The sequence below is a fragment of the Musca domestica genome, unplaced genomic scaffold (genome assembly GCF_030504385.1).
Source record: "Musca domestica strain aabys unplaced genomic scaffold, Musca_domestica.polishedcontigs.V.1.1 19, whole genome shotgun sequence".
Lineage (NCBI taxonomy): Eukaryota > Metazoa > Arthropoda > Insecta > Diptera > Muscidae > Musca > Musca domestica.
This window is the reverse complement of record NW_026712245.1, coordinates 12,750,924-12,767,860: the sequence shown is the minus strand read 5'-3', so window position 1 is coordinate 12,767,860 and position 16,937 is coordinate 12,750,924. Positions and strand designations below refer to the sequence as shown.

Here is a 16,937-nt window from a genome sequence, read left to right as displayed (position 1 = left end):
TTGTGAATAAATCAAAATTAAAAAGTTTCGTAAACGTAACGCTAACAAAATGACGCAAGGCAGTAAACATATGTATACGCATTTTCAGGACTGATTGCAATGCCATCTATATTTTGTGACACAAAGACTAGCTACTTTTTTCCCACAAAATGTGTACATGTTAAACATCAACATCGTTTATAAACATGTTGAGTTTGTATGCTGTGAATGCCTGGCTGTTTGACAGATGCGTATAAGCGATACGGATTCATGTATCTCTCATACGTTCCACCCCACTTGCAGTGCACGCGGTTCCGGCAACTCGGCGAATAAGGGTTACTTTTATGGGTGTAAATAAATGTACAGGAAAAGAAAAGTACATTTTCCATTTTCCATCCCTTATTTTCGAGCGGTCGATATTAGCGCCTGTGAGGTTTCTTTGCCACCCGAATGATTTTCCCTTGTCAATTGGCAGTTCGTTCCACAGGAGACAAGTGCTTTTTTTGTTGTTTACCCCAAGTTTGAATTAATCAATGTTTATTTTGGAAAATTAATTTCGGTGATGGTGATTTTTCCTTTAACCGTTGCTGGTGAGTGGAGACAGAGTGAAAAACTTATTCACAAATTCGTTTTTTAAAAAGAAAATAAACACCATTTGCGAAGATTCCGTGCAAATACACACAGTGCAAAACACACGTTTCTAGGGCAAAGAGCATAAACTGGATTTTTGAATGTCAAGTGCAAACGTGAAAGAACGCCCCTCAGGAATGGCTCCCATTCTACGGAAATGTCACAGATTATTTTAAACAAAATAATTTGGAAATTTTAATTCAAATATTAATTTTTGAATGGATTTTGGTAAATATCGGCAGACATAAATAAACAAAAATTATGATATCGATGATAACCTGACCCCCAACAAGGCTAGTTTGTATGTAAATTTTACCGTTATTGGCACGATTCTGTATTGGTGGGTGTAGAAATGTGTGTTTTTTATGAAAATTATATAAGAAACTAGACAAATTGACCATATTGTGTATGTTGCAGTCCAGAAAAAAACACGTAGCCTTAAACGTGCACACTATCAAAATATATGACATTCCAAAAGATGTATGTATGTATGCATGTTTGTAGATATGCTCGCAGCCAAGGCGCAAACTACAAACACCACAGTGAATGCAGCATAAGTGAAATTGAAACAGGAGAAAAAAAGAACAACATTTGTTTTAGTTAATCGATACGTTAATTAGAAGAAGGTACGCAAAAATGGTCTGAAATCAATTTGGCTCTTTTAATCGACATTTGCTAATACAATTTGGCATATAAAGCGGAATGATTCCAATTCTGAGTGTGGCTTTTTTTTTTTAAAAATACACTATATATAAAATGCGTTGTCAGGGAATTCAAAACCATTCGAATGCTGAATATTTTTATATTTTGGAAACAATTGTCTAAACTATTTAATAGGAACCAAATCCGAATGAGTGCAACGCATATAGTTAATCTCTGGGAACACAGTGTCCACCAGTGCTACATTGAATTTTAATTTATCGTTTTTTGAAGTATATATCGAGACTAACACATGTTTTTATCCTCCACCATAAGATGACATTTGCAACACCTTGAAATATTCGTCGACAACCCCATTAAGTGTATACAATTCTGAATCGAGTTAACGATATCTGCACGGCCTTTTTTCGTAATAATAGATAGGTCAAAAAATTTAGGATAAATTAATGAAATTTGGTATAGACTTCTATTGAACTCGTATAATATTTGGCGCTGAAAATATCAGAAAATTGTCATTATATGTCCATTGTTTGATTTTTTAAGTATTTTGAAGATTTCAGACATATATTTTTCCAAATTTGTTGTAATATGGTATTTTAGGTTCTCAGGGGATATAAACCGTCCCTGCCAACAATGTTTATCATTGGTACCCATATGGCTGTGCCTCCTGACATTTCAAAGATTTTGTGGTTTCATTGGATGTGATCCACTCTACGAAAAGTTAATTGGTCTATGACGCTTCTAATGGTACTGGCCGATTTAATGTGCTTTAGTCCCGGCTAAAATTTCCATCCGATTAGGCTGCTTTGGAATATTTTTTAAATACCCCAAAGTATATTTTTGATCAGCATACAATTTCATGTCGATGTAGCTATGTCTGTGGAAATCATTCTAGCTTCCAAACAAAACGAAGTAGGTTGATAAAACTTTACTCAGATATGTTTTATGTCTGCACTTTTAGTATTGAAAACGAGCTATATATTGGTATGAACCCCATATAAGTGTAGCAACAGAATTAATTTTTTTTGTATGGTAAAGTCCAATTTCCAAATCGAATTTGCTGTAAGTTGGAGATATTTGTTTCCAGTTAGTAGGAAACATCCTTGCATAAAAGTCAAAGTTTTGGTATAGATCCTATATAACTTTACTTGTAGGATTATTGTCACAGTTTTTACCGGGATTGTTTAACATTTGGAATTTAGAGTTCCTAATGTCTGCATAAATCCCCACTTTCGAATAGTCCCCATATAACGGTATCTCCCTATATTCTGTATTTTGAAGTATTTAGCTACATTTTTCAATTTTCCACGTTTTCGCATAGCCCCCAAAAAATAATAATTACAACAGGATTTATTCCAGTTTACAAGTTCCTTCCAAGGGGTGGAGGGTATTAAAAGTTCGACCTGGCCGAATTTAGCTATTTTTAAAATCAAATTAAGTTTACTTACCAACTAACGGAAAATCATATTTCTCATAGAAAGTCATTATCCGATTTGGTTGGATTTTTTACATTGTGGAATCAACATTTACAATTAGTTCACAACGTTAAATCTAGTGTAAAGATGGAATATGTAAGTCCACTCCTTAGGAGGTACCACAAAGTCAAAGATCATAATTTTAATATAATACTTTTTTTGTTACCTTTTTATACCCTCCACCATAGTATGGAGGGCATATTAAGTTTGTCATTCCATTTGTAACATCTCGAAATATACATTGTAGACCCCACAAAGTATAAATATTCTTGATCAGCACAAAATTCTATGTCGATGTAGCGATGTCCGTCCGTCTGTCCTTCTATCTGTCTGTGGAAATCACTCTTCCGCACGAAATGAAGAAGTTTGATAAAATGTTACTCAAATGCTCAAGTCTGCAGGACTTTTGGAAATAGGCCATGTAGGTCCACGTTTTGGTATAGTCCCCATATAATGGCACCCCACTATATTCAGTATTTTGATGATTTTAGCGACATTATTTACCGGAATTGTTTCAAATTTGGTATTTGAAGTTTGCAATGGGTACTACAGCCAAATTCGTTTCAAATTGTGGCCGGGCCGAACTTGCAGCTTTTTTATGAAAAAATGCTTAATAATCCTAATTCTAATAAAATATAAAACGAGTCCCGATTTTCTTTCTTTACGCTTCGAATATCTTAATACTTTATATGTTTATATGACAAAGGTGGAATGATATGTATCATCGACTGGTGTTATACAACTGTCGGCAAATCCGATTCATATCGAACTTAATGTTTTTTTAGTGTTTACTTACAAAAATTAATATGAATTTTTTGTTATCTATTTAAATTTTTTCCCCGACGTTTCCTCCCACTTTCTTAAAGCAAAAATCTATATCAACTCTTATTAGAGATACCCATAAAGGGATTTTTAAATTTTGAAATCTTTACCAGTATTTTTTGTCTTTTATTTTTTCTATTTCGAGGTTAAAAAGTATAATAATAATTGTCTGCCATGTAAATTAATATTTTCCATTTTAAGCCAAAATTACAGGTCCTTTTTTACTACAGGCTAATTTGAGTAATTTGGAATACCTGTGAAAGTGCATGGGCTGCACCACATGAAATAAAATTAAAGGAAATTATAAAACACAAAACGATATCAAAATCTTTTTCAAATGGTGACATATCATTTCCAAACAACTTCCATACAATTTACAAAATTCAAATGTTTAAGAAAAATTCCATTTTTTGCCAGATTGAATTAAAAAATATACCGTTTTTTATTTTTGAATATGTTTTGACGTTATTATACCTCAGAATCTAGTTATTTTAAAGATTTTAGTTAAATTCTTGCCTGAATGTCAAGTAATATCCCCGAGCCCTATAATTTGTTGCCCAAACAAAGTGTCTGCCATCGCCTTGTTATTCAAATATTGTTTTTTTCCATGATGTGAAATTAATAAATTTCACATTAATGTTCTTGACTTTAATTGACCTTTGTTAATTAATAGTTTTTTTTGTAATAACTTGAATTGAATGTATTTGTGTGTGTGAGTGTATATTAATTTATTGCTTCCTTTGTCTATCAATGTCATTGGAAATATTCCCAAATCTAAATAACATTTTAAGATAAATGTTATTTATTGGAAAAGACAATGATGAATGTGTTTAGAGTTAAGGCTCCCCAAAAACATTTCGGAAGTTCCATGAAAATGAGACATTCTGTTAAGGAAACACCCACAAGGTGTGGACTTTTACTTTTGGGCCAAAGAAAGATCTTCAAAATTTGATAAAGACTTTATTTGGTGACAATATCATAGTTACCTCTGACAAAACCTTACTATGCTATTTTCAGCTTGAAAATTAATAGCTCAATCTTTTAATAGTAATACATCCTAGAAATTGTAATGATACGGTTTTTGATATATTTTGATTAACCCGAGGTTATTACAAAAATCCACAAACATTGAAAACTACTCGGAATTCGGATTTTTTTTGATATTCATATCAGATACAATTTTTTCCAAACACATTTTTCTAGGAGGTTGTTCTTGTCACAGAGAACAAGTCTCTCTATACACCTACATAACATCTAAATGAGTCTCTTTCCTATTAAAAAAACTCCGTTAGATTCCCAGTTTGAGGACATTGAAATGTGGACTTTGGACACTATATAATGATCCATCTTTACCCTACTCTTTCCAATGTAGAATATAATGATAGAATATCTTCTTGTTTTGAGTTTTCGATGACGCACACAAATATAATTTGTTTGTCTAGACGTCTGCCTGGTTGTGTACAAGCCTCAACAAATATATCGTCACTACGAATCGACAATGACGAAACTGGCAGCATTTCGTCTATTAAATATTCCACCGGGGACACATGTACGTACATATGTATGCTACAAGTATATAATTACATACACAAATGACGATGAACGAATGAAAAATACAAAAGAAATTGTTGTCAAGGAGGTGTGTCAACAACCAAGTCAAAACAACATATAAACGTGCGTCTGTGTTTTGGACATTTTTCAAAAAAAAAAATAATATCGTTATTATTTAAGATATTACACTCGAAAAGTTTTGCATTCGATGTCAAAAGAGTCAGTTGTCTCTCAGCAGTCGACATTATTAGTCCTTAATATTTTTGGTAGTTCAATTCAAAACTTTTTCTCATTTTTTAAAAAAGTTTTCACCAGTTTTCCATTTTATCAGTGATATCATTTTCTAATTAACCAGACTCCTTTTATAAAAGAATATATTTATATTCAATATTATTTTACTTTGTATAACATTCAATATCATCAACCTAAAAATAATTTCGATCATCAGAAGCTAAACATCTCAATTTATTTATGGATCATGATTTGGTTGACCTACAATAGTACCCAATGAATACTATATATTCCAGGGAGACCTTCAAATTCTGGGAATTATTTTCTTTTTTTTTTGCCGTTTGGTGTTCAGAGTTGTGGTATTGGAATTTGAATAACACGGACTCAAATATACTGGAATTTTTAGAAAAACATTAACAAACAATTCGCAGAATTATTGTCATCCTAAGCTTAGATTAGGCCTCTATTGGTAGACTCCAGAGTGTTAATTGCTTCTTCATCTTATTTAAATAAGAAATAAAAATCTATGCCACTCCAACATCGGATAGCATTTAATTTATGTTGAACCGAAAAAAAAGGAAAAAACTTCATACATTTTTCTTTGAGTGTCTTCGGCTATATGTGTTGGGCTAATATTTCATATTGAAGACAATTTTCAAACAGCTGCAGATGATATTGTTAAGATCCGTACCGGACATTAGAAGTCCCTAGAGAGTAAAATTCAAATGCCAATGCATATATTTCTTGATCACAGCGACAGAGAGAGTGAGAGAGAGAATAAAGCATCTAAAGAAAAATAGATAGGAAAAATACTACTCCTACACACACACACACACGCACGCATGCACGCACCCCAATACATTATGCATATGTGTTATTTTGTCCAGTACTGTTTTAGATTTTGCAAGGTGAGGAGCTCTGGCGATTTTGGTGGCGATCCAACGACACGGGAAACAATGGACAAATTATTAGAGATACCCCCGGAGAAATGGCCCCAGCTGCGTGACTTGTATGTGGATCACAAAAATCGGGCATCATGCTACAGCACGCTGCAGTCGTTTATCCATTGGATCACTCAAGAACCGGAATTGCCGTTGCGGATTTATTCCCTCAACGATGAATGGCAAACCAATGGAACTTATGTGGCCCATTTAAGTGTGAGTACCTGGTGTAACCATAACCATCTACCAAATTGTATTTATTGTCATATCTTCTATTCTCTCAACAGGCCTACAAACAGTTATTCTGTAATACCCTGAAGGATAATTTAGACGACCTGATTGTCATATTGAACTGTTTTGACAATGAAAATATTGTTGCCGGCTTTGAGGAACGCCTCATACCGGCCGTAGACAAACACTTCCTTGACTCAGGTTTGAGTCGGGAACAGTTTGAGAAATATTGCACCATTTGGTACCACATTCCTAGAGAAGAAGCCTTAAAGTTTGACATTAAGTATGACAGTTGTTGTAGTTGCATCTTAACTTCATAGTAATGGTTTCTAATTCCGTTACAGGCTACCTGATAATATAACTACCAAAGATTTAGATGAAAGTCATGCCGAACAAGTTAACAATGTGTGGCCTCACAAATGTGACGGATCAGAGAATTTTGTCAAAATGCTAATACGGCTGCACAAAAGTGTGGGTCTCTTTGAGGGCGACAATCTGGTGGCTTGGTGTTTGAGGTAAGGGTTAATTCTAAAAACTAAAAACAAAACTAAATACAACTCTCTTTTTCACAGACGACCCTTGGGATCACTTGGCCTACTTCAGGTCGAGAACACTCACCAACGCAAAGGCTTTGGTTCGCTGGCTGTGAGATTGATGGCAAAGTTCTTGGCCGAAAACGATTTGGAAGTAACGGCCACTGTCGTGGATGGAAATGTTGCTTCGAGCGCCATGTTTGAAAAGTTGGGCTTCAAACAAATCGACAAAATCTACTGGCAATACAAGATCTAAAAGTATTAACAGGAATAACAGAAACTCATGTGATAAAAAGTAGCGAAATTGACAACCTATATACTCATACTCATACAAACAAAACCGACAGACAAACAAACAAAGAGACATACATACATACAAGTGTATATCAAGAATATTTATGTTTACTTTCAACTATATCTCTCTATCTATCTATCTACCTACCTATCTATCACTGTACAGTGTTAAGAACTATATTTGTAAGTCGCAAGTGAAACCCGATGGGAAAGAGTTTTCTTTTATCAGAGCTAACTTGTTTCGATCTTATGGACCTAGAATAGTTATATTTATTAAATATACATTAGTAAATTTAGACCTAGTTAATTATGTTAACGAGTGAACGAGGATAGAAAAATATATATACATACATACATACATAGACATTAACTTTAGTATTAATTAGCACGAGCACCTAGGTGTCTGTCGTGGTGTATCTAAATTATATCTTGAAGCAATATATGTAGTGTTCATACAAGATTGTGGAATAAAGTTCCAGACAGTTTGAATGTACTTATGTTCAGACCTGTTCTAAATACCTACAACGGATCAAAGACAAGTGTTTTTTTTTTGTGTCATTCTTTATGTCATGTGGATGGTTCTGGCAAAAACATCATAGACTTTGAAATTTCGATTTCAATATTCCTGTCATAAATTCTTTTAACGATCTCCTATTGTTTGTTTTTCAAAAATATATGTGTTGTTCGGAACGAACTTTTGGCCACCCGGATATTTATAGAACATGTTAAGCAATTATCGGTTTGAAGGCCAAATTTTCCATTTAATTTTCATGTCACAATAGGTTATTGCCAACAATTTTCTTGACGAAAACAAAAAATAACAGCATATCGGCAGAGAGCAGTGAATACATAGTGCGGATCACGAGACACGAGTGTGAAGCAATCTCTTTATGTTCCAATCGACCACACTGTGCTACAGTCAAAAACAATGTGGGCGTGACGGCCTTTGATTCCGAACACGTGAAACAACATCAAATAGTTCCCATAAAGTTTTATGCATGGCATGGGAGGTAAAATAAATTTATGTTGTTTTGATCGTATTTCTTTTTTAATTATTTTTATAATTCGTTACCAGCGGGCTGATTCGGACAGTGTTACAACAATAAAATAAATATAACTAATTTTTTTATATGTATTTCAACTTTTTCTTGGCATATTTTCAACTTCTTTAAGAGTTAATTTTAAGTTGCAATGTAAATACTTTTTCTCTGTTATAAGAAACGACATGACACGGCTTTTGAATAATCGAAAAACAAATTGAAAAAAAAACTTAAAGCAATATCACGGAAAAATATTGTTAACCTTTCATGTCTTGATAGCAATACGGTGTCATTAAATCTTCATATTATGGTACCACCTGATATTCAGTTAACTTCATGGCTAGGATACTGTGCAAGGCATGAGAATATTAGTTTTTGGGAAATCGAACAAAAGGGTGCCCAAATTCGTAATAAATATATAAAAGATAAGTTATTTTTTTTAATTTTTTATAAATAATAATTCTAAAGCCATACTTTTTTTGATCGAATTGTATAAAAAAGTCGTTCTGACATATCTGGATATTTTTTTGCAAATGTTCGTCATTCCCCAACTAATGCTTTTATGGAAACAAAAATTGAACACGACCACTTTATTTACTACACTTATAACTAAGGAACGGCTGTACTGACTATGACAATTCGCACCAATACGGAAAGTGCTGCTGGCAGAAAAAATCGCATAAAAATATGCAGAAAAATATGTGAATAATTTTTTTACATTTTGTCATATATTTTTTTATTTTTGCCATTTTTTTTATAATTTTTTTCAATTTGTCTTCTAATTTGAATTGCATGTAAATTTTTTTGAATGCCAATTAAGTTATGGCGGACCACACTATCACCATGGCCGGCGATTGAGTTCTGGTGGCTAACAAAATGTGCACATTTTCGGCTGACCTCTTTGGCAAGTAAACACGATAATTTTGTTTGTTTATAAACTGCTGGACAACGAATGTTCTCTCATCGGAGAAAACCAAATTCGGCAGTTCACCACTTTCGGCCAAACGAAGCAACTCTTTTGAGTCTATTTTCTTTCTGTTGCGGTGTAAGTTCTTACACTTTTTGGAATTTCAATGGCCGAATGTAAGCTCACAAGCCATTTTTCGACCACTGCGACCGGGTTTTGATCAAGACCCTTCTGTACTTTTCGAAGCATTTCTGCTGATGTTTCTGTTTTCTTCCGTCCACTTCCTTGACGTCGGGCTACGCTACCAGTATCACGGTAACGAGCGATGGTACGAGAAACAAACGATTTGTTCACATTTAAATGCTGTAGGGCTCTAACTATAGCTTGTGGTTTTCAGCCAAATGTAAAGAAATCACACTATCACGCTTGAATTGAATCACGAATAACTTTTATCTGGAAAATGCACACCAAAATTCTTTTGTACGCTTCTTAACATTATAATGACCTGTCACTGGAATAATTATAAAAACTGTCGGACGGGTGGCTTAGGAATGACAGCAGTCTGAAGATGGTTGCAGTTTTTCATCTCACACTGTAATTTGTGTTACAAACGGGATGACATAATTAATATACCCTCCATACTAAGGTGGATGGTATAAAAATTGTTTGTTTTTTGATAATACTGAACTAAATGTTAAAATCAGATCTATATTAAGATACACGAGGTCTGATTTTTTAACATGTATAAAGGTTAAAATTATTCAACATTTTTGTGTAGAAGGGCAGAAATATTGGGAAGTGTTTTGAGAGAGATACCAAAAGAAGTGTTCCGATAAATTCCATTTCCGAACAGATTTTGTGGTAGTAGAAATATTGATATGTGTGAAATTTAGAAAGAATCAGATACTTATTTCGCATTTTATGAACGCTATATCACATTTTCATAGTAGATCTTGGAATAAATATAGGGATGTGCGGAATTTAAAAGATTTGGATGCTCATTTCGTGTTCTTTAAGCTTTATGGTTATTCGCATTTTTTGTCCGTTGTGAGGTGGATCGATATATCCCATCTTCAAAACATATCTGGTGTTAATAAAAATATTGGTATCTGTGAAATTTGTAAAGAATCGGAAGCTTATTGCGCATTTATGAGTTATATTTTATTCATTTTGACCCTATTTGGGGGAGGTACCAGAATAATTATTCGATATAATCCATCTTCACATCAGATCTTGTGTTGGAAGAAAGGAATTGGATGTTCACTTCACGTTTTATGAGCTTTATGTTTATTCAAAATTTTGACCCGTTGTGGGGAAGTTACCAGAAGGAATGGTCTTTTCTATTATTACTTCATACCGGATTTGCGAATTTTGAAGCCAATCGGACTTTCACATTTCACTTTTTATAAGAGTTAAAATTATTCAAAATGTCGACTGTATACCGTCTGTAGCCATATGACTGAGAGTATAAACAGTCTATAACTCATACAATATTGCTCGTAGGTTCTTCATATCTCGTCTATACCTTTTTTTTTATATAACGAGACCTCAATCATAGATTTTTGAAACAACTCCACGAAATGCCTACAGTATATGAACCCTCAAAATAATTCAATGTTCCGAACTTAATAACAGATTTTTTCCGTAAATGAGAACGTGTTGAATTTTGACTAATTTTCACACTTATTTTACAAGGGAAACACACACTTTTTCTTTCAGAAGCTTTTCCTTTTTTCGCCATACGAATTTTTCTGTTAGCACAGACAAATACATAACATTTATAATAAAGCTTTAATGTGTAAAGCTTTTAGTATGAAACTGGAAGGAACTTGTAATAATATTAATACCGCTACGTCTGGTCGAAGCTTGAATGAACTTTATGGCAGCATTTCCACCCCCACGTGGAAATGTGTCTCTGCTATAATCTATCATTTTAGTACGGGGGTGTTTTTATGCTATAAAATCCACTCATCGTTTGCAGTTGACACACTAGATGGAGTTGTGTTAGCTTGGGCGCGCTCCATCACCATGAATGCAAAAACCATTAATGTCAATGAAATCTGCAAACAGCTATTTCTATTTGCTGTCTGCGAAAATTAATAATCGACTTTGTATTTCATTGGTGTCACTCTCAAAATCAAACTCTGGCAAACACTTCGAAGAAGTCTCGGCGTCTATCAGCTGTAGATTAAATTTGTTGCCTGTGGATGTTTCGTGAAAACTTTTAAACCTCAAGGCAGCCGTTGTGGTTCTGTTTACCAGGGGACAATGGCCTTCAAATTTGTTGCTGACATTTGGTACTTTGTAACAAAACAAAAATTATTTCTATTTTCAACATTGCTTCTTTTTGGTGACGGCATTCTTGCGGCCACTTGTTAGTATGTCAACATTGAAATCCTTTCAAAATTGTTTGTATTTAATTTCTTGAACTGAGTAATTAGACGTTTATTATGTTGACAAAATAAACAACAATGCATTCATTCGGTGAATGGACTCTGGCCTTTGGTAAATTTAATTGCACAATTACATCGAAGAGAGACATAAATATACATGTTTCTTAAATAAGCACATATGTGTATAGAGTCCTTTTTGCAAATACATACACATCAATTTCAACCAAAATCTATTGAAAGTGACATCAATTTGAAGAGATACATTAATTTCGTTTTGCAGCATTTGGTGGCTAAAAATGTTGTGCTCTAAACACCATATCTTACCATTAGATACAAAGGGGAACTTTAATATCAAATTTGAGGTTTACAGCCTATCCCTTCACCCAATACCAAATTTAGTACGATTCAGTACTTTTCATACAAATAAAGGGTGCATTTTCAAATCACCGCCAAATCTCAAAAAATAGATACCATCACTAATCTAAATATTATATTTCAGAATTTCATCTATGTCCCCTCTCTTAATATCAAATATAGTACCATTTAGTACTTTTTTATAATTATGGTACACATTTCCGAAACCACCTCTTATGTCCAGGCTACACATGAACAGTACCCTAATACCAAATTACGCATTTCAAGCACTATTTGTTCACCCAATCCCAAATTGTACCAAATATAGCATTTTCCGTACACTTATAGAACACATTCCCAATCCACCTATCAATCACAAAAATACCACAAACAGGGACCTCGACACAACGTTTCAAAATTCCAGATTTATCCTTTTATCCTAAAGCAAGCTGTTACAGATTTTCAAAACCACTGTTAAACTTACTTTTTAACCTTGATTCTCATACAAATTTAAATTTTTAGCTATATTCGTTCATATAATACCAAATGGTTCCATTTTAAGAGTTTAGTACCATTTTAGAACTTTTCGTAACCTTCGAAAGTTCTAAATTCCTAATTTTCCTTCTGTTTGCACAAACCAAAGTATTTAATTTTTAGGACTTTTCATACAGTTTTAGTACGAATTTTCTAAAACACGACTGACCTTCGAGATTCAATATCGTGATCGATCAATGTTAATTGTGAGTTTATTTGGTAATTTTTCTCATATCTGCACTCCAAATATCGCCCCTATTCCAAATTTCTGGAGGCATAGTATATATATTCTTGATTAGCATAAAATTCTATCACACTAGCTCCGAACGAAATGAAGCAGGTCAACGAAAGAACTACAAAATTGGGCATAACGCATAGAGTCATACAGTATGATAATACCAATTGCTATCAGTTTCACTCCAAACAAGGACCATTATTTACCATTATTCCTCAATACTGGAGGCCCGCTCAATGGGACAACGAGTACAAAAAGATCCGTAAACTTCTCGAAGAAAATGATATATTATATGCAATACTAATCGGAGACCTTAATTCAAGGATTGGTGAATTGACACAAGATTTGAGTGGAATTTATAGAGAACTATTTGCTGCAGGTATGGCCACACGAAAATCTCGGGACAAACTTACAAATAGAAAAGGGAACCTCCTAATAGAATTATGCACCAACAATAACCTTCTCATTCTAAATGGCAGAACTCGTGGAGACGAAGATGGCCATCTTACATACATAAGCGGAACAGGAGAATCCGTAAATGATATATGCGCAGTATCCCAGGAAATTTTAAGCCTTGTGGAGGAATTTGTAGTAGAGAATCAAACATGGTCAGATCATTTACCAATAAAACTCAAACTCAAATTTACTACAGAAAACACTAACATCAAAAATCTTAACCTGTTGCCTAAGCTCTTATGGGATAAACATAATATAAACAGATACCAAGAATGTATCCAAGAGAATTTGAATAAAACTCTGAGTAGGAAAAATGAAGTTACCTTAGACGAGCTTGGAAACATAATAAAAGCATCAGTAAAATCTAAAGTGAACAGAAAAGTGTTCACGCCAAAGCAGCCATGGTATGATTTCAAATGTCATAATGCGCGTAAAATTATGTTTTCTTTACTAAAAAAATATAAGAAAAGCAACACACTTGAGACTAGGAAAAAATACATAGAATCAACAAAGAAATACAAAACTATATGCACGTCCAACAAACAAAGTTACAACAGATACCTGTTAGATACAATCAACAATGTTAATGACTCAAAACAGTGGTGGAAAGCAGTGAAAACGATAAGGAACCAAAGATATCAAATCAGTACGTCAATATCCTCAAGTAGTTTTAAAAATTACTTTGAAGGTCTGTTGAATCCCCCGCATCAAGCTCTTGAGATAAGCTATGCTCAAAATTTTATAACTGATCCAATTCTAGACAGTGAAATAACCATGTGCGAGCTAAAAAGTATATTGAGAAAATTGAAAATAAACAAAGCGCCAGGAGAGGATAGAATTTCATATGAACACATTATATACGCAACTGATGATTTTCACAAACAATTGATCAGGAGATATAACGCAATTTTAAATAAAGGATGTATTGATAATGCTTTTAAGAAAACCATAATTTTCCCAATCCACAAAAAAGGAGATATGTCAGAACCATCAAACTACCGAGGAATTGCTTTTATGAATAGTATTGCTAAAATAATGATGGGAATTTTAAATCAGAGACTATATGATTGGGTAGACTATCATCAAGTGCTATGCGAATACCAGGCAGGTTTCCGAAAGGGCTATTCGACGGTGGATAATATATATAACCTGGCATCAATTGTGAATATTAAACAAAACGAAAATAAGAAAGTATATGCTTTCTTTGTGGACTTTAAAGCCGCTTTCGATAATGTCTTCAGAAAATCCTTAATATATAAACTAGCTCGACTTGGTGTTTCGAATAAATTTCTAAAACTGATTGAAAGTGTATACAACAACACAGAGTATGCGGTTTGGACAGGCGAAGAACTGTCAGACTACTTTGAAACCAGTTCAGGAGTGAAACAAGGTTGCCTCCTGTCGCCATTGTTATTCTCGCTCTATATAAATGATCTACACGAACATCTAGAAGGAGGTATTGATATTCACAATATAAACATTAGGCTTTTGCTCTATGCAGATGATATTGTGATTTTGTCAGATGATATAAAAACGCTACAACAAATGATCTCAAACCTGGAAAGCTATTGTGAAAAGTGGAATCTGAAAGTCAATATGAGCAAGTCTGAAATACTCATATTCAGAAAAGGAGGAAGGCTGGGCAGAAATGAGAAATGGAAGTTTAATGGAAATGAAATTAAAAATGTAAATGAGTACAAATACTTAGGAGTCACCTTTACCCCGAAACTTTCATTTTCAAAACACATTGAGAAACGAACTAGCCAGTCAAAGATGGCAATAAACTCTACATGGATTGATTTCCTGGGGAAGAAAGATGTAAATATGAAAATGAAATGGAAGGTCTATGAGGCTGTTTGTAGATCAGTACAAACTTATGCTGCACAAGTATGGGGATATTCGTATTTTGACGAGGTCGATAAGTTGCAGCGTTACTTTTTAAAGAAAATCCTCAAAGTACCAAGTTTTACACCTAACTACGCTCTTATGCTTGAGACCAATGTCGAAAATTGTCACTTATATACACTCAAACTAAATCTAAAGTATATACATCAAGTATTGTACAGATACCAAGAACATCGGTTACCGACAATATTAACCAATATATTGCTAGAAAAAGAAGGATTCTGGGTAGCAAATATTAAAAGTATGGCTCATCGGTTAAACGTTCAATGGCCAAATACCGCAAATGAAGATGAATGGACATTATTTAGCAAATGCATTATTGGTAAAGAAAAAACATATTTATTACAGGAAAACTTGAGGCTAAAACAACAAAGCCAAGATAGAATTTATAAACATTTAGACTATAGAATGGGAGAAATGTACTTTACTGACTCTTTTACTAGCGATCAGATTTCATGGATCTTTAAAGCACGATGTGGACTTATCAATTTGAATGCAACCAGATTTAACACTGAAAATGCAGAACGTAAATGTACGTTATGTAATCTGATTCGTGATGAAACATTGCAGCATTTCATTGGAGAGTGCCCTATCCTGGCAGAATTTAGGACGAGTTTTTTCCAATCCGCAATACTATCCGAAGAAGATGTGATTAACATTCTGGATGGTCGTGAAGCACATTATTGGAGACAGCTGGTCATATATTTAAAAATATGTTTAAATTATAGAGAATTTCTAATATTTGAATACAACTCAGTATAAACATAAATTAACTTGTAATCAGATACGACAGACGGTTTATTAAAAACCATTGTCTATTTAATAAAAAAAGTATATATTATATATATTATTTATATATTATATACATCCTAATAAATAAATAAAATAAATGAAGCAGGTTGACAAAATTTTACTGAAATGTATATTATGTCTGCAGCACTTTTGGTATTGAAAATGGGCCATGCAGGTCCACGTCTTCGTATAGCTTCCATACAACGGTACCTCCCGATATTCGGTATTTTGATGATTTTAGCGACATTATTCACCGGACTTGTTTCAAATATGGTATTTGAAGTTCGTGATGGATACTACAGCCTAAGACAGAAAATTGTCTGTGCGCGTCCTCGTTTTGGAATAGCCCCCATATAATGGTACTTCCCTATATTCGGTTTTTTATGATTTTAGCTACGTTATTCACCTATTTTTTCAAGTTTCGCATTTGAATATTGTAATGCCTTATGACAAAAGTTGCCTATATAGGTCCACGTCGTCGTATAGACCCTAATATAACGGCTACATTCGGTAATTTTAAGATTTTAACAGAACTTTTAACACATTTTATTTTTTTTTAAATGGCCAAATTCTTTACAATTGGTGGAGGGTATTCAAAGTTCGGCCCGACCGTACTTACAGCTTTTTTACTTGTTAAAAATTAAATGTGACTGTTTATTATGTTAGAGTGTTATAAAAGTTGGAAATTGTAACGCTTATTTCTTTTCAACACATGAGCAATAATAACACATGCTAATCTCTGGCCAAATCACCGTTCCAAATACCTACTTTGGTTTATAAATCATTCTGTAAACAACAACTAATTTCAGGGAAAATGGAGATTTTCAATAGAAACGCATTTCTCTAACACGACGATTTTGAACTGTCCGATACACATCAATGGTTTTCCATTCGTTTCGTTAAATATCCTCTTAGACAGCGATGACAATCGAGCCATGAAATATTTTCCATTCGTAGAAGTCTGAAAATAAGAA

General features: G+C 33.6%; 2 protein-coding genes across 4 annotated transcripts; both read left to right on the top strand.

Moving 5' to 3' along the window:
- The first annotated feature begins 415 nt into the window (after positions 1-415).
- Positions 416-7,876, top strand: LOC131800534 (uncharacterized). 3 transcript variants are annotated; one of them, XM_059121329.1, is made up of 5 exons: positions 416-569; positions 6,247-6,505; positions 6,577-6,803; positions 6,865-7,035; positions 7,093-7,876. In XM_059121329.1, exons 2-5 carry the CDS (start codon positions 6,305-6,307, stop codon positions 7,307-7,309), a joined length of 816 nt encoding a protein of 271 aa, XP_058977312.1. In that variant the 5' UTR covers positions 416-569; positions 6,247-6,304; the 3' UTR covers positions 7,310-7,876. The 3 variants fall into 3 exon arrangements, with proteins under 3 accessions (XP_058977312.1, XP_058977313.1, XP_058977314.1); XM_059121330.1 differs by having other exon boundaries at positions 432-569; positions 6,236-6,505; XM_059121331.1 differs by lacking the exon at positions 416-569 and adding an exon at positions 5,362-5,383.
- Positions 7,877-13,339: 5,463 nt separating this feature from the next.
- LOC131802012 (uncharacterized) lies at positions 13,340-16,005 on the top strand. The gene is made up of 2 exons (XM_059121328.1): positions 13,340-13,647; positions 14,645-16,005. The coding sequence occupies exon 2, from the start codon at positions 14,812-14,814 to the stop codon at positions 15,931-15,933; it is 1,122 nt and encodes a 373-aa protein (XP_058977311.1). The 5' UTR covers positions 13,340-13,647; positions 14,645-14,811; the 3' UTR covers positions 15,934-16,005.
- The last annotated feature ends 932 nt before the right edge of the window (positions 16,006-16,937 follow it).